The sequence below is a fragment of the Henckelia pumila genome, chromosome 2 (genome assembly GCF_033568475.1).
Source record: "Henckelia pumila isolate YLH828 chromosome 2, ASM3356847v2, whole genome shotgun sequence".
Lineage (NCBI taxonomy): Eukaryota > Viridiplantae > Streptophyta > Magnoliopsida > Lamiales > Gesneriaceae > Henckelia > Henckelia pumila.
This window is the reverse complement of record NC_133121.1, coordinates 187,686,735-187,712,232: the sequence shown is the minus strand read 5'-3', so window position 1 is coordinate 187,712,232 and position 25,498 is coordinate 187,686,735. Positions and strand designations below refer to the sequence as shown.

At 34.2% G+C, this 25,498-nt stretch overlaps 1 protein-coding gene across 1 annotated transcript; it reads left to right on the top strand.

Moving 5' to 3' along the window:
- Nucleotides 1-15,034: 15,034 nt before the first annotated feature.
- On the top strand, nt 15,035-20,170 carry LOC140882481 (uncharacterized). Its single transcript, XM_073288519.1, has 7 exons — nt 15,035-15,652; nt 16,268-16,509; nt 16,604-16,726; nt 16,876-16,992; nt 17,065-17,250; nt 18,780-18,921; nt 19,734-20,170. Exons 1-7 carry the CDS (start codon nt 15,223-15,225, stop codon nt 19,901-19,903), a joined length of 1,410 nt encoding a protein of 469 aa, XP_073144620.1. The 5' UTR covers nt 15,035-15,222; the 3' UTR covers nt 19,904-20,170.
- Nucleotides 20,171-25,498: the final 5,328 nt, after the last annotated feature.

Below are 25,498 nucleotides of genomic sequence, written 5' to 3'. Positions count from 1 at the left end.
ACTCAAAGTTTAACATAATTCATAATCAAAGTTTTTAATCATGAATTGAAAACGAAAATAAAAGAAAAGAAAGAAATCTTCTCCCAAGCAGTAGCCGCCTTGCGCGTCCTCCTCGTCTCGAAAATCTGGAACCCTTAAAAAATATTAAAATCCTCTATTTATAGTATCCCGGATCCCGTACCAATTAATTTCCTTTTCAACCTAAGATTCTTGAATAACTCTGACGGCGAAACACACGCGTGCGCCTAGAAGAGATCTCGCGCACGCAGGTCATGAAATAAGAGTCCTGAACCCCCACTCGCGTGCAAACGAGATAAGAGCTCGCTCGCGCGTGAACTAGATAAAACGTTGCTGGAATTTCCTTCGGCGCTCGCGCAAGAAATAGGTCCGCCTGCGCGCATCTTGAATCTCATGTCTCTGGAACTTTGTATGGCACACACGCGAGATAAGAGCTCGCTCGCGCGCGTCTTTAGCTCAGTTTTTTTCTAAAAACTCCATTAACCTACAAAAATCAACCAGAAGAGTGAAATATACATGAATGCAATAAAACACATAAAAATACACAAAACAATATGAATGCACACAAAATAAACATAAAAATATCACGAACTAATGCATACAAAATGCACTTATGAACACCCTCATACTTAAACCTTGCTCGCCTTCGAGCAAGACATGCAAAAATAATATGCACACAAAAACATAAGTAAGGACGATTCATGAACATAGCCTCCGATAAGTTTCAACTTCAAGAACTAAAAACCACAAACTTCTGATTGTTCACAATACACTGTCAGTAAAACGTAAATGTGCATGTGTGCCATGTCATTCTAGTTTCGTGCAACTTCAAAAAATTATGTCCTAAGAATGCTTAGCGACCTATGACAATTCAATGCAAGTGTCACAATCCAGCACTCCTTCATCCCAACAATCCCAAACAAAAACATGCACTTTCTCGAGATTAATTACGCACCGCCGAATTTTGCGTCCGGTTTTCTCATGCCCCTATAATTACCCGCAAACTTAGCTATAACTATGATAGGATTAGAATTTCAATCCCCTCGTCTATAGCCCGGATGGAGCTACAATCCCATTTAGCCCGCAAACTTAGCCATGGAAAAAAGATTAGGTTTTCAATCATTTTCCAAGCCCGGATGGAATTAACTTTTTTTTCACAAATTTTTTTTTTAAAAAAAATTTTGTAGGTACGCCAAAGATCATATATGTCATGTCTAACAACCATCAAGAATCTAAAGACACTATCATGATCAACAAGCATCTATTGTCGTGCAATGGTCAATCAAACACGAACTTCATCAATTACATCGCTGCACTACATCAGTCTAACATGCGTGCTTAAAATGATTCACGATTCAACCAACAACTTCTCATGTTCAATCAAAAGCAACATTATTTTTCAAAAAAAAAAAATTTTTCACAACTCTATCATCATTGGCCAACATTCATCATTTTACTTATTCACACAACACAAACACAAAACATGAAGATATGCATGAATACGAACTATATGCAAAGAACTAAACCAAATGAATGAAAAACACAATGATCAACGAACAATGAAATAATCTAGTCTACCCCCATACTTATCCAAAGCATTGCCCTCAATGCTCTAGAAACAAAAAATAGAATGCAAGAACAAACACACAAATGCAAGACGAACAAAAACACAATGAAAACAAAAATAACAATCCCCTGGTTTATGCTTCATCCTCTTCCTTCTTAACAATATCAGTTGGGACAACAGCAGCAGAATGGGTATATCGCCAGGCATAACAAACTGACATGGGAAAGAAACAAAAATCAAATAAAGATAAAAATAAGAATACGCAAAAAGAAACTAAAAAACAAAGTAAATAACACTAGGTTGTCTCCCAGCCAGCACAAAATTTATAGTTTATAGCCCGACTATATTCCTCTCTTGAGTGGCAACAGTCAAGGTGGCTTGTGCACCGTCTTGAAAAAATTCAGATCAGTCATGCAACTGCATGCTTCATCTCTATAGAAATTTTTCAAGGGACCTTTTCCGTCAGAGTGCTGAACCTGCTGACATTCTCCAACATCATGAATCACATCAATAAAATTGACAGCAGAGCAAGATTTTAAATTTGGGCTATCGCTAGCCGACTTAAACATATTAAACACAACTTGCTCATCATTCACTCTCAACACTAACTCTCCTTTTTCCACATCAATGAAGGCCCTACTAGCAGCAAGAAACGAACGCCCTAGAATCAGTGGAACCTCATAATCATCATCCATATCAAGAATAACAACATCAACTGGATAAATAAAGTGATATATCTTGACTAGGACATTATCCACTATTCATCTCGGATATTTAATAGATCCATCAGCAAATTTGAGAGAGATAGAAACAGGTTCAATATTTTTTATGCCTAATTTTTGAGCAAATGAAGGCATTAAATTTATGCTCGATCCTAAATCACACAGAACATTCTTCAATGATAAATTTCCAATTTGAAAAGGTATATAAAAACTCCCTGGATCTTGAGATTTTGGGGGGAGCCGGTTCTGCAGCACTGCCGAGCACTCCTCATTCATTGTTGCTTGCGCCATATCATTCAGCTTCTTTTTATTCTTCAGCAAGTCCTTCATAAATTTTTCATAGTTCGGCATCTGAGCTAAAGCGTCTGCAAAAGGTATGTTAACATGTAGTTTTTTGAAAATTTCAATAAAATTTTTAAATTGAGAATCAAATAACAGTTGCTTAGCTCTATGAGGGAAAGGTAAAGTAGAAATATCAACATCATTATTAACTTCAAATTTTGAAGTGTTACCTTTCTTGCTGCCGTTGAGGAATTTTCAGCACGCATTTCCTCCTTGGAATTTGAATTTTTCGGCCCCTCCATCATCTTCTCTTTGTCCCTCTGCTGCTTTTCAGACTGTGCTCGAGTCACGACCATGATAGCATTCACGCCTCTGGGGTTTGTTTCCGCATTACTTGGTAAAGCTCCAGCAGGGCGATTTGACAATTGGGTTTCTATCTGAGCCATCTGAATTTCTAACTTCTGCAGCATAATTTCCTAATTCTTTAAACGAGCCTCAATACCAGCCACATATTTTATCATGATCTCCTCAAAACTCGGCTTCTTATCCTCTTGCTTGGGCTGCCAGTTTTGATTATAGCTATAGGAGTTGTACGACTGTCGTCATTGATTTCTTGCAAAATTAGCCGCTTTCACTTCATACAACTGCTGTTCTTCTGGATTATTCCCGTGTTCTTGATTCACTGGCGCTGTTTTCATAAGTGCCACTTGGTGTGTCAGAGCGTCGATCTTAGCATTCATGGACATTAAAACATCGACCTCTAGAACTCCAGCCTTCTTCTCTTTCTTCACATCCGGACACCCAATGTTACTCTTTGCCATATTACCTATGATCTCCCATGCTTTTTTCCGCGTCTTCCTGAATAAGCATCCATTAGCAGCATCGTCAAGAATAGATCGAACAGACTGATCAGCCCCATTATAGAATGTCGGAGTCTGCTGGCTCTGAGTAAGATTATGTTGAGGACACATCCTCAACATCTTCTTAAATTGGGTCCAAGCCGCATGAAGAGATTCCCCCTCCTTCTGTCTGAATGAGATGATGTCGGAGAATAGTTTTGCCATCTTAGTGGGAGGGAAATACTAGTTCAGAAAATTCTGAACAAATTGGTTCCATATAGTAATAGAACCAACAGGCAGATCATCTAACCACTCCGTAGCTTCTCCTTGTAGAGAGAATGAGAATAACCGCAGTTGCACTGCATCAGATGTTACCCCATTAACCTTGAACGTGTCGCAGATCGACAGAAAACACTCCAGATGAGCGTAAGGTCTTCCACAGATGTACCCCCAAATCTTGGTTGCAGCTGAATCATCTGAATGATTGAAGGCTTCAATTCAAAGTAATTTGCCTCGACAGCAGGGCGAACGATGGTAGATCCATAGCCTTCAGTAGGTGGACGAATGATGTCTAGAACAGTTCTGTTGTCCGCCATTTCTTCTCCTGATTCAAATTCTGTTTCAAGTTCAAGATTGATAGATCTCTTGGCATTTCGGATTCTTCTGAGCGTGCGTTCGATCTCAAAATCAAGTGGCAGTAGCTCTCTAGATTGAATGTTTTGCATGCACAACAGATAGTACCTGAAAATCACCAAGAAAAGAAGAAAATTTCAGAATTTAATAAAATAAATTAAAATTAAGTCTAATCTCAAGCAAAATAAAAATTATGATATCAAAAAGTCCCCGAAAACGGCGCCAAAAACTTGACCGCTTAATTCGGTATTAAAAATAATTACTGGCAAGCGTACCAAGTCAAGTAATAGTAAATTGATTAAAATCAGATATCGTACCCATGGGAACTGTATATTTATGACTACCAAAATATATTTACTTCTACTTAATCTAGACTAATCAAAAAGAGCGATTTTTAGAATATTAACTAAGAAACTAAATTTCAATTAAATTTTAACTCAATAAAAATGCAGCAGAAATTTTTAGATTAAACTTCAAATTGGAAAGAATTCGATCAAGAACACACGTAGGTACTAGACAATTCATGTAACAAAAATTCGATTTAAGACTAAGACTTAATCTTAATTCACGGGAATTTTCCTAATTTGTTCAAAGGACTATTTTTAGAACAATCAAACCTATTCAAATATTGACGGATTAATCTTTCGTAATTCTAATCAAATTTGAATGCATGAATAACTGTGAAAATTCAGTAAATACCTAAACTGCAAATTGAAACCAAATTTTATTTCTAGTTGGTTTTACAATATGTTGAATATCGAAGTGATCAAAATCAAAACCTCCTCTGTAGAATTGGAATCGATTAACATGCAAGCAAATAACTGGCCAGGAAATTCACAAGATAAATATAAATTCAATAATCAATGAATTAAAATCAAGTCTGAAAAATCTCTGATAAACAAACAAGTTTTCTACATAAATTGTCTGGCCCAATCATGTGGCCTTGATCGAAGAGAAAAAACTACTCAAAGTTTAACATAATTCACAATCAAAGTTTTTAATCATGAATTGAAAATAAAAATAAAAGAAAAGCAAGAAATTTTCTCCCAAACAGTAGCCGCCTTGCGCCTCCTCCTCGTCTCAAAAATCTGGAACCCTTCAAAAATATTAAAATCCGCTATTTATAGTATCCCGGATCCCGTACCAATTAATTTCCTTTTCAACCTAAGATTCTCGAATAACTCTGATGGCAGAACATGCGCGTGCGCCTGGAAGAGATTTCGCACGCGCGCGGGTCATGAAATCAGAGTCCTGAACCCCCTCACGCGCGCACGCGAGATAAGAGCTCGCTCACGCGCGAACTAGATAAAACGTTGCTGGAATTTCCTTCGGCGCTCGCGCGAGAAATAGGTCCGCCCGCGCACGTCTTGAATCTCATGTCTCTGGAACTTTTTATGGCACACGTGCGAGATAAGAGCTTGCTCGCGCGCGAGTATTTAGCTCAGTTTTCTTCTAAAAACTCCATTAACCTAAAAGAATCAACTAGAAGAGTGAAATACACATGAATGCAATAAAACACATAAAAACACACAAAATAATATGAATGCACATAAAATAAATATAAAAATATCACGAACTAATGCATACAAAATGCACTTATCGATCCTCAGTTTTGCTGATAGAATTGCAAGAGTCACAAAAGCCAGTAGGAGACAAAATTGGTCTCGAGTTTAGTGAGAAGGAGTCAGGGACTACAGACCAACTGAGATAAAATGTAGTGACCCACACCGTGATCACCTACTAATCAGAAGCTTAAGCATGTAATTAACTTAAATAAAAAAGTAATCAGATAAAGACAGCGGAACTAATAAAAATTTTACAATACCAAGTAAAAGAATTCTGGAAAAAAATATCAACTTATACAACCATATCAAAATAGTGTGTAAACCTCTAAATAATAAAAATAACCAAATCTTAACACCACCACAGATACTGATCTCCCACAGCTACGGCCTCCCTGAGCCTCCCGCTCTGTCAAGTCTGAGACCTATCCCGTGGATAGGATGTCCAAAAAAGTACGAGGGCGTGAGCATAAAACGCTCAGCACGAGAATATGTGTATACATTACTATATGAGTGCAAGAATGAAAGTGTACCGACTACCGAGACTAGAGTTCAAGAATCACAAATCAAAGACAGACCGGGCCCTAGGTATGTAGCACTCCGTGCAGTCATTTCAGGAGGTGGCTCTCATACCAACTGTGGATATACCGGATCCAAATCGATGGAAATCCATCCACTAATAGGATAGGATAAAATCCTACTACATGATATCTCAAGGATATGAAAGTTCAATATGAACATGCATGCAACATACGATCATGTCATAATATATGCAGATAAAATCATTCCATATAAACCATGCAAGAACATAATACATGCATACTCAGTCAGGGTATCTCGAACAGTACTTTCATATCTAACACCGATGTCTGAACGAAGCTGAAAGAAGACAACCCCTAGCTATCCTAGGTCAAAGCCCGACCTGACCTGTCCTCAAGACTGACCCGACCCGGCCTCTCCTCTCAAGCCCGACCTGAACTGCACTTGGTCAAGCCCAACCTGAACTGCTCCTTGTCAAGCCCGACCTGAACTGCTCCTTGTCAAGCCCGACCCGAGCCCTCTTGGTCCGACCGGAGCTCTTCCTTCCCGAACTCCCAAGCTACTTCTCGGTCCGAGTAGAACTATGAAGTGAGATGGAAATGGTGTGAAAATATCCAAACCCTCAGCTCCTATTTATAGAGGTTGAGCTGGGACAGGTGTCATCCGAAATGCATGAGACCTTGACATCTGGAAGGACACTGAGCATCTCATCACTTGAGCGCTTGACATCTCGCCTAACAGCTCGGGCCTATACATGCACTGATTTTGGTTAAGACACATGTTCATTCCCGACCCGAACACAATATGTTCTTTACATGACTGAACACTACCTTGGCCTTGCACAACACTTTTGACCTCCTAGACCCGACCCGAGCTCCATACTCCATAGTCCGAGCCCCTAGGTCCGAGCCCTCCATTAGTGTTCACACCATGACTGACCTGAGTCACCAAGGGAAGACTCGAGCTCAAGCCAATCTCCATACCCAAGCCAAAAACATACACATGACCGAGCCCTAGCTCCATGCCCGAGCCCTTGATGATCAACCATGACCGACCCGAGCCCATGGTCAAATCCATCAAACCCTTGCTCATTCTCATGATATGTGTTCTTGATCTTGATTTGTGATCTTGATAATAGAATAATTTTTTTATTAATTCTAAACATGTTTAACCATTTAATCTTGTAAAATAAAACTGGGCTACCACATTAAAAACTCTACCAAAACTGAATATGTGCAAAGAAAAGTATATTCACTTTGTCAAACCCAGTCTGGGGCGTGAACATAGTAGTCTAGCTTCACAGAATGATGAACTGTTGATACTTGGAACAATTTTCAGAAGTTTGAAATTGGATATGTGCCGAAGAGCTCTTGTTCAAAGCAAGACTGAAAATCCAGTCAAGCTAAACACATCTCAAAAACGGAGCAACACAACTGTAGACCTTAAATAAATATTGATAAAAAAGAATATAGATAGATTCATGATGGGGGAAAGATGAAATCACACACTGCATCATGAGCATATTCACGAACACATCACCCACAACACAATGATCATTATACATACCAGTCACATTTCAGTGCATATTATTCATCTCACAAGTACACAAAACACAAAGCACAAACCTTATGAGATACATTCAATAATCGACCAATTAGGTTGATCCAAGTCTAGATTCCTAAAGGACTAATCCATCAAAAAGTTTTCAGTAGTAGATATGATAGTGTCTTGACTTCAGTGGTGTTATGGAATTTTACAAACAGAGTATTCGGTGGTTATTTAATCAATAACGAAGATGAAATTTTGGTTTAATAGTACAAGTTTGCAAGAACATGAGTATGCAAAGCTTACGACAAGTGTTTACACAAGTTCTGGTAATTTTAGATATTGAGATAATTTGGTTTGGTAACCAACAGAGGAATATTAGTTATTTTGATTTGGTAGAAACAAATTGGAACTGTTAGTTTTAATGACTCTTCAAGAGATATCATCACAAAGTGGTTGCAGGCTTTCTGTTGGTTGTTGAGTTTTGACTCAGTGTCCATGGAGGACTTATAAATTGGGTGAAAGCCAATCCTGAAAAAGTATATCTGTATTGGCTTAATATCAAGATAGACATCTAGAGTTAGTGGAATGTTGTTGTTGGGAATTAAAATTATAGGGATTTGGCTAATGGCTTAGCATGATCCTTTAAGATTTTAGATTTTGAAGTTTTAGTTTAGTTAGCATTCAGATATTTTGAATCTTGGATAATTTGATTATACTTTTAGTTGTTGTTTTACCCTAGTCCTGATTTCGAGAAAAAAATATCTTAAGAGAGGGAGAATGCAGTAACTCGAGTTCTGTTTTAAAAGTTTAATTTGGCAAAATATGATTAGGGTGATAATTACGCAAATGAGGTAAAAAAATAAGTTGTGGAACGTCCGATCTAGGAAATGATTGTCTGTGCTCACTTGGAAATATGTGTTGAGTAGTTGTGTTTGACATTTGGCATATCAGATCGTCCAATTCCAGTTCAGATCATCCAAACCTGCATGTACGTTGAGGTGTAAAAATGAGTTTACGTATGAAAATCATGCATGGGTCGGATATACCAAATCCAAATATGATCTATTGATCCCTTACCTACAAATATGAGAGTAAATATCATATTTTGGATGCAAATCAAGTGGTTCTAGAGCCATTCAGTCTATATTGAGTGTTTCTAGCCATATTCTCGAGGTTCAGGCATTAGCAAGGTGCTACTGGCTTGTAGCGAAGCTTTGCTCAAGTTGTGGTCTTTCGAAATCAATGGGCTAATGAGGGCCGCAGGTATAGAATTGGATCCCTAGTATTTATTGAGAGTAGCCATTGATCTTGTTAAGACTTGTAGATGAGTTATAATGATATGATTTCACTTGACATGTAAGCCTGGACTTTAGACAATTGTACTTTTAGACTACCAAGTAGAGGTACGTAATTATTGACTAAGATATCCAGCTAAGTATGCATTTTATCAGCCATGACATATATTTTTATTGTTATACATATGTTGCATGTGCATATTTCACGTTGAGCCAGTATCCTTTAAGATAGCCATTTGTTATGTTTGTTGTGGATGGAGGGACACCAAAAGTACATAGTGGCATTCTTATGTGTTGACTTTGACTTTGAGATATTTTGGGTCCACGTCTAGATATGAGTGTGTGAGTTACCAAAGGGTTATCAACGTTGGTACTACTCACTCATGACGCCTAATCTGAGGATGATATTCTTTGTTGGCCTATATATTTAGTACACATCATATGCATGTACATATAGGTTTTTATTCTCATGTTTTACATACTGAGCATTAGTCGCTCATGTTCTTATTGTTATCTCAGGAACCCAATTCGACGGGACAATTTGCCATGATATCCTTTACTGCTTTATTCCTATTACGCATGTGCATATATATATATATATATATATATATATATATATATATATATATCATGTTGAATAGATATTTTCTTCAAGAAAACCATTCTAGTAGGGTCGTTCTGCCCTATACTTTTTGAATGGTTTGACACCGAGAACCACTGTAATGACGAGGACTGACACTACAATGATCTAGATGAATGTGAAAGATACCCAGCAGATTTGACCCCATATGATACTACTTACTCATGGCGCCTACCATGAGTATGATTGATCTAGTTGACCTAGTATTTCTAGTTTCATCACTTTTCGTGCGCATGTAGGTTTATATATTCATATTTTACATATTGGACATTAGCGTTTACATCTTTGGTATTATCTTAGACACCTCATTCGAATGGACGTGTAACAGGTTAGACGATACAGGAGACTCGGGGTAGAGTTAGAGGGGGAGCCACTAGCCAGTGACCGCTTGTGGATGTTTTCTGTTTAGTTTTATTTTGGATTTTCATATACGAGTGTTTGATTTGGTTGTTTAAAATTATTCTATTTCAGTTATTCAGGTCGTATTCCGTTGAATTTGCTTTGAGATGATTTTATCGTTTCACAGTTTACCTTTTTATCAAGTTTATTATTATTATTTTAAGTTAATTGCATGCTAGCTATCAAGTTATCCGGATAGGACCACTACAAAAAATTATAATTTAAATATATATATGTTTGCATACAAAAATGGCTCGAGTGGGTATGTGTTGCAGGCATGCAAGTCACGACCATGCCAAAATTAATGAAAATGAAAGAAAATAAATCTAACTTCTAAACCAAGCAAAACGTGAGCCCCAATTTTGTCGTCGATCTCAATTATACCGGTTAAACGCCAAATAACACAAAAATATTGGATAACGATTATTAATAGCAATTGAAACCGCTACTAAAAATTCGAAAATGACAAATGCTTGCCATAAAACAAAATAAAGGATGGTGCTGGAATGCTCGAGAAACTACGAAATATAGACTAAAAATATGTACTGAAAATTCTGAAAAAATACAAGATGAAGATTTGAAGATTCGGCGGAAGTAATTGCTGTAAAATTCAAGAGCTTTTTGGAGTTTGAAATTGTTGGATTGATTTGATTGTGTCTTCAACTCTTGCCGCTGATCGTTTTTCTTCAAAATTTCGCATAACTTTCCAATTTTATTTTGGACTTAGAAAATTGGCACCAACGTAGTTGCCTATCGTGATTGTCTATATGATTGAAACTATATATATATTTATATATATATATATATACAATTCGTCCCCGATAACTAAAATCGATACCGTGTTTTAGTTATGCGAAAAATAAAAAAAAACATCTAACGGGGACGAGGTGGGCAGGAATGGTTAGGTAACTGAAAATTTCTATATACTATATATATATATATATATATATATATATATATATATAGTATATAGAAATTTTCAGTTATCTAACGGGGACGAGGTGGGCAGGAATGGTTGGGCAATTGAAAATTTTTATATACTATATATATATATATATATATATATATATATATATATATATTATATATATATATATATATATATTCTAAGATCTTTCTAACAAAATTATTCCTAAAAATTTTTAGTTAAAAATATGGGAGACCAAATGGTAGGGTTTTTTTTAAAATAATATAAAATTAAAACAAGTTAATAAAAATATAGCAATGTGGGAGAAGTTGTAAGAGTTTTGTCAGATCTCTTTCTTTTTTTCTCAATAGCCATTGGATTTTGTGCTGGTGAAAAAAAAACGGCAGTACCATTGTTTATTAAAAAAATAAAGAAGATAAAGAAATCCCAAATCCCTACTCTTTCTTCCCTTCCCCTTGTTGGCCTATATATTGGAACTCTTTTCTCATTTCTCTTCACATGCTTCCTTCGTATATTTGTTTAAGGTAAGTAGATTATGTTTTAATTTTTAATTTATTATAATATAAAAATTTTGTTTTGATGTTTTTTTATTTAGTTATATATTTTGTTCTAATATTTTTTAAATATTGTAAGATTATAATTTTATTCGAGTATTTATCTTGCTTTCGTACGTAGTTATCATATAATAATCTTAATTAGTTTGCTATAAATTATATTATGAGAAATTACTTATTCTAGTCTATGTTAATAAGTTATTTTTAAAAATAGAATTCTTTATTAAATATTATTCAATATAGCATTTTATAAATTAATAATCATAAAATATTATTTCCGTAATTATCATTTTTTCGCATCTCAATATACTATTATAACTTAGTATAATTAGATTTATATTTCAAAATAATTGATAAATGCTCATTTAATTATGCATTATTTATTTTCTTAATAAATATTTGACGATAGAAATATGATATTATTAGTCAAATAATAATAAATAAATAAATAAATAACATCATTGATAATGGATGCAAAAATAGATTTATTTATGCATAAAATTAAAAATAGTTATAATTTTTTTATTTTTTTTTTAAAAAGCCATGGGCTTTGTAGATGGTGAAAAAAATCAGCTGGACCATTATTTATTAAATTAAAATTATTATTATAATATTATTTTATGAATAATAATTTATTTCTTATCGTTTCGTAATGTACCGAATATATAATTATTAATCTATTTTTAATTTTATGCATAAATACAAGTATTTTTACATCTATTATCAATAATTTTATTATTTATTTATTATTATTTGAATAATAATATCATATTATCATCATCAAATATTTATTAAGAAGATAAATAATACGTAATTAAATGGACATGTATTAATTATTTTGAAATATAAATCTAATTTTACTAAGTTATAATAGTTTATTGAGATGGGAAAAAATGATAACTACGGAAATAATATTTTATGATTATTAATGGATAGTTTTATTTATAATCCAAAAAGTTGTAATAACACTCCACTTCATATAATTAATTAATTATTAGACAAATTCACCCCTACATATACTTTTCTTAAATTATGAAATCTTAATTATATAACAAAAATCTAAATGTAACAAAATCTTGATTATATAACAAAAAAAATTTGATTTAATTTTAATATTTAATTTAACCAATTGAATTTTATATTTTCGTTGGTAAATTGGTATAGATCAATAGGTATTTTAAACATATATTTTTTTATATATAACTTGATTATAATTATTTAAAAATTTTAAAAAAATATCAAATATATCAATTTTTTAAAATAATATTTATATTTACGTATTTTAAATATTCAGATTTTCTATTTTAATTATTGGAATTAAAAATTTTGCAATAAACAATAATTCTAAAAAGTTGTTTAAACATGAATAAATTCTATTTAGATGAAAAAAATAGATATTTATATATTTCAACATGTCAAACATATGATTTAATTAAAAATTAAAAAAATGAAAAAATTATTTTTTTTTTAGAAAAATGTTATTCTATGATTTAAAGTATAATGCAAATATATCTTTTTTTATTGTCATGTTAGATTATCAAAATTTTGGTACTTTTATATATCTCGAATAAAAAGTAACCAAATTTTATGTGCATCGGTATAATTTGTTTTGTTATTTTGTATTTTATTTGTATAAAATAAAAAAAATATTTTATATTTTATAACAATATGGAAATTTCTTAAAATATTAAATTTTTATTTAAATAAAATTTTTATCTTTTAATGTAGAAAGATTTTATATTTAGATATTTTTTAGATAATCAAAAATTTATTATTTAAGAAAAATATATGCAAGGATAAATTTGTTTAAAAATTTATTAATTATATGAGGTGTCGAGGTGGAGTGTTATTAACACTTTTTAAATGTAAATAACACTCTTTTGATTAACTTATAAAATGCTATATTGAATAATATTTAATAAAGAATTCTATTTTTAAAAATAAATTATTAACATAGACTAGAATAAGTAATTTATCATAATCTAATTTTTAGCAAACTAATTACAATTATTACATGTTAACGGTGTACGAAGAAAAGATCAATGCTCGAATAAAATTATAATCTTACAATATTTAGAAAATATTAGAACAAAATATACAACTAAATAAAAAAACATGATAACAAGATTTTTATATTTCAATAAATTAAAATTCAACTAAAAAAATTAATTAAAAATTGAAACATAATCTATCTACTTGCCTAAAACAACAAATATATGAAGGAAGCATGCGAGGAGAAATGAGAAAAGAGTTCCAGTATATAAGGTGAACAGTGGGAAGAGAAAAAATGTTGGGAATTGAGATTTTTCCATCTTCTTTAATTTTTTAATGAGTAAAGTTTATTTTGGTGCACGAATTATTGGTAAAATGTCAAATTGGTACATGAACTATTGAAAATGATTTAATTGGTACATAATCAACCTATAAAGTCAATTTTACCCTTCACATACATTATTTTAAAGTCTTTACATTATTTTTAAAAGTCTAATATTTTTTATAAATTAAAATAGATACACAATTTATTTTTAAAAAATATTTTATTAATATAATTATAAACATAAATATATTTTTTAAATTTATATTATAAAAAAGATATCGTACTTATTGTACGAAACATTATAAATATTAATTAATTCAAACATGTACATACACACATATATAACAATTGATAAATTATATATTCAAAAATAATATATATTAAAAATATATAATAAAAGATATATATATTTTTTATGTTTATCTATGTTATAATATTATTCTTTATATTAATCAAATTAAAACTTATATATATGTGTGTGTCTTTTATTTATAATATATAAATTATATGTTGAATATTTTTTCGTATAATTATATATAATATTTTTTTATAGTATAGTAATTAATAAATATGAATTTATATTTACAATTGTAATTAATATAATAATTTAAAAGACAAAAATATGTTAATAGTTCAATTAATCAATTTAATAACAATATTCAATTTAAAAGTAATTTAAGTAAAGGGTAAAATTGACTTTTGAGTTTGATCATATACAAATTAAACCATTTTCAATAGTTCATGTATCAATCTAACATTTTATCAATAGTTCATGTACCAAAATAATTTATACTCTTTTTTTAATAAATAAACAATGATACCACCGATTTTTTTTTCACCACAACAAAACCCAATGGCTATTAAAAAAAACAAAAAACAAAAAAACAAATTTGCATCGGGACTCCCTGTCCCGGATTATACTATTTTTACAACTCACCCATGTTGCGATATTTTTATTAACTTTTTTTTAATTTTATATTATTTTTAAAAAAAACCACCAATGATAACACGTTCTTGACAAGTGGGATTGAATCGGAAGGATCGATCCTACCTATGGGTATTATTCCATATGATAGGTAACAACTATTAATTAATTCAAATTATGTGGGCTTCACTTAATCACGTGAGCTCCACATGTATGTAAAATTCATGGGTAGGTTCGAATCGGACCTGATAAAAAGAACATTGTTCCATCGTTCAAACAATAATGCCAAAAAAAATCTAATTATAACGCGACAAATCAAAAGAACGAAACGTGGTGAGGGTCTGAAATCTCTGGAAGCTCACGGTTCTTTGATGATGATGGGTCTATTTTTCCCAACCGGTCGAACCGCTGTGTAGAACACCGGAGCTATTCTCCAGTGATCTTCCCCGCCGAATGGCTGCACCACCACGATGGCGGTGGCCAGTGAACCACGCTACTGTTGCACTCCACACCTCGATCGCCATTTTCCCACTCAATTCCGCTAAATTGAGGCGCTCTTTATGTACGTCTTCCGATTTCAACTCTTCTGCCGTTTCTTCCTCTTGTTGTCGCTGTTGTGGTGAGAATAAGGATTCAATTAATGGGAGGAAGGGGGTGAGAAAGTCGGTTGATGAGGTTGCTTTGGAGAGTGATTCGGGAAGGAACGAAGGGTTTAATGATTCTTCGATAATCAGGAGTTCTGGTGAAATTACCGTACGAAATGGTAAGAGCTTGGGTCTGAAGAAATCGCTGGTTGGGAAACGGGCATTGTGGCGGAGGATATTTTTTGTCTCGAAGAGGGTCAGGAGCATCATTTTGCTTAATTGCCTCACTGTTATTTATGGTAATATTTTGTTATTTTTACTTCAGTTTCTTTATTTCTAACATGTTCTTACATTAAATTGTACTTGATTTTTTTTACCAAAATTTCTACAGCAGAATCCATGCCAATGATAGTTATTGTAAATGAGGGACATGCCTTTTTCTCTTGTTTTATTAATGAATAGAATTTTGCTTATAGTATCAGTATTCCACCTCAAATTTTTAAATATTTGATAATAAACACCAATAGAAGTTTCATTAAAACGTAACAGCTAGTTAAATATATAATTACTGAAGATTCAAGAGAAAGAGCAACTATACCTCTGTTACCAGAAAAATAGAAGATGCTGAAAGAGTATTCAAAAGGGTTGATAAATAGGTAATTGATTAGACTTGTGTAGTATTATGGTAATTCTTGGTGGTGGAGTCAGAATTCTTCATTTCTTTGAGAGGTAGAGTGCAAATGGGAAGAAATGGAGTGAAGAATCTGTACCTATGAGGAATTAGTGAAATGTTATTGGTGCCATGTTGAGACATAATATAGCTCAATGTTCACAAAAGCGATTATTGTCCAGAGGACACATTTTTACTATTTTTATGCATGGCATGGTTACAAGTGAAATGTATTTTGGTGCAGCTAGTAACATTCCAGTCTTAAAGGAAGTTGAATCAATCGTTGATCCTGATGTGTTTGGCATCCTGCGTTTCTCTATGACCGCTATTCCGTTTATACCATTTGTGCTTCGGGCTAGTAACGATGCTATTACTCGTAAGGAGGGGATAGAATTGGGATTTTGGGTCAGCTTAGGATACACCATGCAAGCACTTGGACTCCTCACTTCTGATGCTGGACGGGCATCATTCATTTCTATGTTGACTGTAAGAAGGCATAAGAAATTTTCGATGAATGTATGAACAGAACACTCCGTAATTGTTTGTTTCTCGGGCTTGCTAACTTGTGATGAATGTTCAGGTAATAATTGTACCGCTGATTGATGGCGTCCTAGGATCTATAATACCTGCTCGTACCTGGTTTGGAGCTCTTATGTCTATTACTGGGATTGCCATGCTGGAATGCAGTGGATCAGCTCCATGCGTAAGTGTCTGTTAGATTTTACGATAGGATTCCATCAAATTGCTGCTTTAGCACAGCTTTGAAAGGCACTAGCACTTAATTCTCAAATGGCGCTGTTACTTTTCCTGCTTTGACACTTATAAATGGCCTGATGTCCTGATACATTGTAGGTTGGAGACTTGTTAAACTTCTTAAGTGCGGTGTTTTTTGGGATTCATATGTTAAGAACAGAACATATTTCTCGAAAGACAAAGCGGGAAAACTTCTTACCTCTCCTTGGATATGAGGTAACTTCATCTTGTATGTTATTTGCCTTTTTCTCTTGTTCTATTTATGATGTGAACTTTTACTCCTTGTAGGTATGCACTGTTGCCCTTCTATCAATTATTTGGTACTTCATTGAAGGCTGGTTTGGTAATGGTTTTCAAAAATCAAGCCCATTATCTTGGACAATGGCTTCAGTTTTTGATTACATCTTGGAATTTCCTTGGATACCAGCACTTTATACTGGCATTTTTTCTACAGGCTTGTGCTTATGGATAGAGGTATGTTTTTTAGTCTTCCTTTGTGTTTTGAAGATAATTGTATTTTTCTTCATAAGCTTAGACGATTTAGTTTAGATTGTAAAGTTCCATCCCTTGAATGGCTTTGGGCACAAGGACGATATTTTCCTTACAAGATCTAAAATTTGAACTAAAAACCATGAGATATATTTAAGCTACAATTTAGCTTGTTTTCTGATCTCTCATAGTTCATCTCGAGATAATTTCTTTTACTAAATTCACATCTGACAACTCTTGTGGATTTCCCTGGTAATGCTCGATTGCTGGTGCTTGTAATTCTGACCACACACAGTTGCATCTTAGGATGTGGAAGTGAATGGCAGAGTTTGATGTTTTTGAGTGATAATCCTCGTCTGCCTTCCCACTTGGTATTTTTGCTCTTGCATTGTTGTCCACGTCTTTGTTCTGAAAACTCTACTTCATGTGTTTAGTTATTGGTCTTTCTCATGTATCACTGCTATATATTGTTCCATATTGACAACATGCTTATCAAACCATAGACATTAAGCACGCTTATCTTTATCATTATGTTTCTTGCCCAATGAAATAGTTATAGCATCTTCGGTACATCGTTTGCCCATTATCTTTTTCCAGACTATTGACTAGATGTTGTAAACAGAAAATTTATTATTCCTTTTCGATGCAAAGTATTGACAAAGTTGCACATAAAAGTGTTGAAATTTACCATTGTTGGCAAAGCTGTGTCTTGTTTGGCTGTTATCCCAGATAAGAAACTCTAAAAGATGAAAATTAACTTCATTTCATTTCTTGAGTGAAGGGTTACATATATATATATATATATATATGAAAGACCAACAACAGGTGGCCCTAGAATCGTAACCAACTACACAGCAAATATTCCCCCTTTGCTTTCATAATCATTAATCTATCCACTAAATACAAAAGACTTTATACGCACCTGGCTTATGTTGATTTGGGCTTTAGAGTTACTTGTGGGTCTTCTATTTCTTTCTTAACTACCCCTTCCTACTGGAATAATTGTGCCTCACTATATTGAAGGCTTTCTCTACTTTAACATCATGTCCTGGTTACTGATATCTTCCCTTTGTGCCCCCTGATAGAAGTTTGGTGCTAATTTATGTTTGTCCCGACTCCTAAGCTTAATATTTAGATAATTTTAATTATTCTAAAGTTTTTAGAGGTCCTTTTTGTTTTTATTTTATAATATCCTGGATATGGCCTTCATTTTGTTGTTGGTTTCAAAACTATCTTCGCAGTCACTTCTAATGCTATTGTCACTGACAAATACCAATCACAGTAAAAATATTGATCATAAATGAGAATTGATTCAATCACAGTAAAAATATTGATCATGAATGAGAATTGATTCAAAAGACCTCCAGTCCTTTGATCCCGTTTGAGTTTCAATTTTTTAAAATAATAATAATAATATCACAAGTGAATCTTTTGTGCCTGATAGTGACTATTAATTGAATAATTATGATTAAATTCTTCACTGTACAATTTTGATTTGGAAGCAAATTATGCAGATGGCTGCCATGTGTGATGTTTCAGCCACAGAAACTGCAATAGTTTACGGACTTGAACCAGTGTGGGGTGCTGGATTTGCTTGGTTTTTGCTTGGTGAGAGATGGGGCATCAGTGGATGGATTGGCGCAGCTCTTGTGCTAGGTAGAACACCTGCTCTTTCCTCTATATATCAATTTAGAAACTGAAATTAAATTCATTCATAAATATTAGTCCTGCAAACTACGAGTCGGGTTAAAAACGAGACTAAAATAGGTTTACCAAGTCAAGCCACTTCGTGAGTTGATGTGCTTAAAAAACTGATTGAAAAGTCACGCCCTTTAGAGCCGTCAAAAGAGGTTGGCATCGCAGGCCAACCCACAAAATACCCCGTCCTGCCGTCTGGGCAACCCACCTATTTCACGGGGTGGGGTTGGTGGTGGCCAATCTAATGGGCCTACCAATTTTCTAGATATATTAGGCTGGTCGGGCCGGGTTGATCCGTAACCAGCCTTATGCCGTCCCGCCATTTGGGCGGGGGAAAATATCGGCCAATCCGCCTTTGTGGCGAGGCGGGTAGCCGGAACATACCGACAGACTCAACCCTTTTTAAAGAGCTAAAGTGAAAAAAAATTCCCTGCATATTTAACTTTTGCTAGAGTTTAAAAAAAAAAATGAAAAAAAACTTTTGCTAGAGGAAGAACTAACATTGATGCTTTGGAAGTACGGAGAAAACATCTCTATGCCCATATTTATAGAGGCTTCGTATTCCTCAAAAAAAAAAAAATTTATAGCGGCTTCGTCAAAGCCACACCTTGACCAAATATGTGGGCTTTGAATGTCCAGCCTTTGACTGGTATGCGACGATGGCGAACAAAATTATTATTATTATTTTTTAGGTAGATTTCAACCTAGCATATAGGTAATATCTCAATGATAGATCTAATGTCACGTGATTTGCCACACCTCTTCTATAGGAGGAAGTTTGACTGTTCAGATAATGGGAGCAAAGTCGGACTCCTTATCACGAGAATGCAAAGACAAGGATGCCAGGACTAATGCTTACATAAATGCAGATAACCGAAAACACTTTTTCCCAATTGCCATCAATACGAGGGAAGAGTCATCCGACATGATAAAAAAGTGAGTTCATCCCTTGTTGCAATGCAACATATATCTACTTGTGTCTATCCTTTACCCTTTTTGAAATACAAGTGCCCGGGGTGATTATCTCCGACCAAATTTAGATACATTAGAAGCACACTTGTAAATATATGAAGTGTCATTTAACGAATGTGGAAAGAAGTTTTTAAGTATATAGTTGTGTAATGCTAAAATATAAGCTTTGTAACAGAGTTATCACATGTTATATTTCAAATATGTAAATTGAAAATAAAATGTTGGATTGAGTTTATTTAACACTTCAATTTCGTACCTGAGGTATCATTCGTCAGAAACTTCCAGTTGAATAGGTATATAATATTGTTTTCTGTTATTTAGGCAAAAATATTATAGAGGACTGGTGAATACATGCCAAAATATCTATGTTAGAAATTTGTTAGATAATTACTTTAATAATTTTTAATTTAAATGATTTCATAAATAATATCTATATCTATCTATTTTTATTCTATTAAACATATGCCTACAAAAATAACATTCGTACAGTGGTATAACCATTTTCAGATATTACACCAACTTTCCCACTTTTTCTATGAAAAAATTTAATGAAAAAACGGCTATCATTCTCATATTCCATACATTACATGGGTTACGTGGGTGAGCGAATGTCAGAAGAATACGATCATTAGCAAGCCGCTTTACATCGTCAACTTTATGCGAATCATAAAATTTGTTGGGATTGGATGTGAGTAGGGTTGAGATATCGAATAAAAATATCGACTTTTTGAGATATCGTATCGAAATTTTTTCGTTATATAGAAATTTTTTTGATATATCGAATTTTTTTTCGGTATCTATACGGTATGAGTATGGATTTTTTCTATACAAAAATTTCGAAATTTCAATATCGATACCGGTATGAATTTTTTTCATACCAATATTTTTGATACGGTACACCGAAAACCCACCCCTAGATGTGAGTGTAGGGTGAATACACATTCTTAAAATTTTTCTTTGAAAAGAACGATCGATCGAGTACATATTACTCCACTTAACCAAAATTTTCAAATTTTTGAAGTTACTTGAACAATTTAAAAATATGGAAATAGTTCAAGAATCTTTAATGAAACTCGTATACTCAAATCAAGAATAAATCAACAAGATAGTGCAAAGTGAAAAAAAAAGGTAAGAACACAATAGATATGGAAGTTCAAAAGTTAAATTTTTCTATGTGTCTCATTTTTTTACACATGAAAGAATTCATTAGAGGACTTTTACTATTACAACATCTTGCAATACAACAACTTTAATATTACGACTTATCCAATGCCTAACTCGAAAATCCTAGTACACCACAAGATAAGATAATTATTATCAAACTTTCACAACTACAGCTTTGTTTGAATCTACATATTCAAACTTTCATACTCTTCGTCTCTACCTTTCTGTCTTAAGCGATCGATCTAATTTTCTGTCTTAAGCGGTCGAGGAGTTTGAAAGCCCTTGATTGATCTTTGAAGATATGATAATTTTTTTGGTAAGTGAGGGTTTGTATGAGCAAGATAGATAACATGTTTGCGAGTAGAGGTGTCAAAACGGGATAGCGGGGCGGGCCGGCCCACAACCCGTTATAACCCACCATTAGGCGGGGATGGGCGGGCCGGCCCACCTTTTAGGCAGATTGAGAAAACGCCAACCCAACCCAACCCACCTATTTTAGGTGGCGGGGCGGGCCAACCCGACGGGCTCACGTGTAAATTGTCGGGTTTTTGCGGGTCAACCCGCAATCCACCACACCCCACCGCCCCGCCTTTTAGGCGGGTTGAGAAATTGTCAATCCAACCCACCAATTTTTTACGGTGGGGCGGGCCAACCCGACGGGTCTAGCCCATTTTGACACCTCTATTTGCGAGTGTTCAAAGAGGATTGCTGAGCACAATAGATGCAAGAAAATTCAAGTTGCAAAGATCGAGCTTCGATATGTCTTCTCTCTTCAAGCAATCTCTATTTTATAGAGTCTTTTGCATGGAAGAACACAATGTTCTTCTCGAAATCATTAATGAAAATGCACTGTTGATGTTGTCATTTCTTGATGTGTAGCCTGCTTTTAATAAATGCTAGATTTGACTTTTTCACAGTCAAGAAGATAACGGCCGCAGATAGTATCTGATCATATGTTTATCAGTGAGCATTTCGGAAAAATATTTTGATTTTTTTATTCCTTGTTGTATGTGCGTGTCTTGACAATGTAAATTTTTGAAAGAAACCAAACGACTGAGAATGTTGTATCTTGGATCAGAAGACTTTCCTTAAAACCGTTGTGAAATATAATTGAAAAAATGAATGGTCGAGGGACTATCTAGACCAGACGAGCAGATCTTGTTGTAACTAGGCGAATGACTAACTCTAATTGGTCTGGCGAGTGATCTTCAAGAGAAGCGATCGACAACCTGTTTTACATGAAAATGCAACAAGATCTACAACAATTTTTATTATCACCAAAACATAGAGATTTAACAATTTCTACTTTTTTGATGGTGACAGAACCTATCCTCCAAAAAAATAAACGAGAGCAATAAAAAATGAATTCATTGAGAAAATGAATTGCATTATAAGCAATCGAAAGAAAATAAAATCCTATTACACCTACTAATAAGGGAAACAAAAACAACCTAAGTACACGTACATCCTAAACCAACTACTACCTCATGAGCCTCCTCCTCCTCCTCCTCCTCCTCATCCTCATCCTCCTCCTCGTCATCATCATCATCATTATCATCATCATCAACTCTTTACATGCGCAAGCATAGCTTCATCCGCCCTGCGATGCTCACAAATTTAGAAGATAGATACATAGCAATCCAAACATAGCCAATTCTAGTTCATGAAATCCACCTTAAAGTAAAAGTGAGATCCGTATTACGAAATATCAAAGTCAAGACTGAGATGATAGACCAATTCTGTGCGAACCCAATTTTTCCAGCTTTGTAACCGATGGAATAAGGAGCAACCAAGATCAGTTTTTTTTTTCCAATTCAAGGCGGATAGTCAAGAGTTGTAACAACCAAGAATAATGAGGAATCATGGCTGTTATTAGGGATTATTAGCCATGAATAAAAGACCTTTCAGTTATCAACTTCACCCTATAAATAGTGGCCAATATCTGAGTAAAGATCACACCCAGAAATATGCCATTTTCGAGCAGCACACCTCCATATTCTTGAACAGAATTCCCGTCCATTTTCTAGCAGAATCCCTGCTCATTTTTGAGCAGATTGCAGTCCAGGTTCGGAGGAGTTTTCTGCTAAAAAAATCTAAGCCAAACAGCATCGGTTGAAACCTTGATTTCTGCTCATCTTCGAGTGCAAAGTCTGCCCAGAAACATCGAGGTGCGGCATCGGTTCGAAGAAGAATTTTGTTCAAAGTTCAAGCAGAATTTCTGTCAACATTCGAGTAGAATTTCTGTCCAAGTACGATCATACTTTATGTTCCAAATTCAAGTAATCACCTACAACAATCTAAGCAAGAAAGTGGGCCGATTTTGATCCAAGAAGCAGCGCAGAAACGTGATCGAGGAATTGCATTTTCTGTCCTATTTCGAAGGAGTTTCTGTCCAAGATTGAGCAGATTTAATGTCCATCTTCGAGCAAGACCTTCTGTTCAATCTTCGAAGAAGGCACTACCCAAGTGTCGAATCAAGCATCTATAGCAACCATTGGAGTTTTAGCATCTAATTTTGTCCGAAGTCAAGCAAGAAGTGGTTGCCTTGTTCTACACCTATCCGAACAACCTAGCTTTTCCTAAGGACGATCGAATTTTGGTCTTAGTCAAATTCGAGCGCTCAAATCCGAGGCTTCCCAACAACATCTACTCCTACACAATTTTTTTTATAAATCGAATAATGTAAGTGGGCTTCTACGTTTTTTTGTGTGATATAAGTTTTTACACTTATATTTATTTTTGTGTGTGAGTTAAGTTTTATAAAATAAATAATTATGCTTTTGAAAATTCGATCGGCATGATACATATATTCGTTCCACTTTGATATATTATTTGTTGGATATTCGTGATATTATTTGAAGCATGTTAGAGTTATTTAGAAATATTTGAGATGAACGTTCTATTCTTTGTGTCTGATTTCCGCAAATCAAATTCTCTTTCACTTTTCATTTTTAATTAATTACTTTTTGACTAGAGAATTAAAGATAGAGGTAATTATTTTAAAATCCCTAAACCTAAACATAAATTTCTCCTAACTCTCTACATTCAAATTTTTTAGTTTGTACTTCCTAGTGGTCCCCAATTTTGATTAAACAAGTATTCAACTAATCTTTTGTACTTTGGCTTTGTTTTACCTATCGAACCAGTTCATGTCGTAAAGAACTATTGGTTGCGCAAGGTTTTCAGCCTATATACTTTAGATTAGGGTCCAACATGCTTCCGTAAAGTAAATCAAATTTAAATACCTCTTTGACCATAATGTCGTCGGGTCATACCTGCCGAGTTTTACGAAGTGCTCCTCACACTCTAACCACGCAGTTGCAACAGATGGTTTCTGCACAAGCTCCTTCAACGACACCCAGCACAGCCTTAATTCGTTTTCTACCTTAAGGCGTACGGTATATAAATTTAATTATAAAATATGAACATGAAAGAACAAGAGACTTTAGAAAAATTATTCAGACATAATATTATTACATAAATCAACTCCTTTGAAGAGGAGAAGACAACTTGTTTAGCTACTCATAGTAGCCTCGTTCTTGAAATACATAAACGAAAACTTATTACAATAGAAAGAGAAATATTACAACAATTTTATTCGTAAGAAAACTGAAGGAAATGATCGATGTCTTCAGCTTCCTCAAATGCCTGTATTTATAGCTGTAGTTCCACTCGTTTCACCGAGAAACTTCAGGGAATCTTATAGCTGTCTTGTATTTCTTTATGCCATTATTGATGGCATCTTTTACTAGTAGAGGAGGCAGCTGTCTTGAATTTTTTATGCCATTATTGATGACATCTTTTACTAGTGGAGGAATCACATGTCTGCCACTTTCTTTTGGCTTTATTCTCCTCATATGCCTACTTTATTGTTGTCGGGGCATCTTTTGCTTTTGAAGTAGACCCCTGTGAAAACGCATCTTTGGTGGTCCTTGTCCACCTTTGCTTGTCTCGGAAAAATCCTTTCGATCCGTTCGGGGTCTAAAGGTTTTTTCAAATTCTGGCTCCTTCTGATTTGGGCATTCTGGGCAGATATTCTCTGACCATCGTCCAATATGAGCCATGTTACAAAATTTTCGGCGAGTTTCTTTACTCCCCGGCAGCTTGTTGTTCCACAAAAGATTTCTCTTCTTTTCGAAGAGTTCTTCCGCAAATGCTGTAGTTTTTCCTATCATTGTGTTCAACAGGAACGATCCGTTCACAGAATTCTGATAAAATTTGAATGGAAACTTGGCTTTGTCCATCTCAGTAAGACAGACCCAAATACCCCATGCCCTTCTGGTTGAGATCTCATTTTCCCCGAAAGTGGACACCAAGGATATTTTTTCAGTTTTAGGATCCTTGATAAATTTATGACTGTTTATATCAGGTCTCCTCAGCTTGATAAAATGAAAGGGTT

Bases quoted from the DNA above. Each gene is read 5' to 3' on its own strand.
- LOC140882481 (XM_073288519.1), top strand. From the start codon at position 15,223: ATGGCTGCACCACCACGATGGCGGTGGCCAGTGAACCACGCTACTGTT. The intron at 16,510-16,603 runs GTAAGAAGGCAT...ATGAATGTTCAG, and splicing joins CATTCATTTCTATGTTGACT to GTAATAATTGTACCGCTGAT. The intron at 17,251-18,779 runs GTATGTTTTTTA...CAAATTATGCAG, and splicing joins GCTTGTGCTTATGGATAGAG to ATGGCTGCCATGTGTGATGT.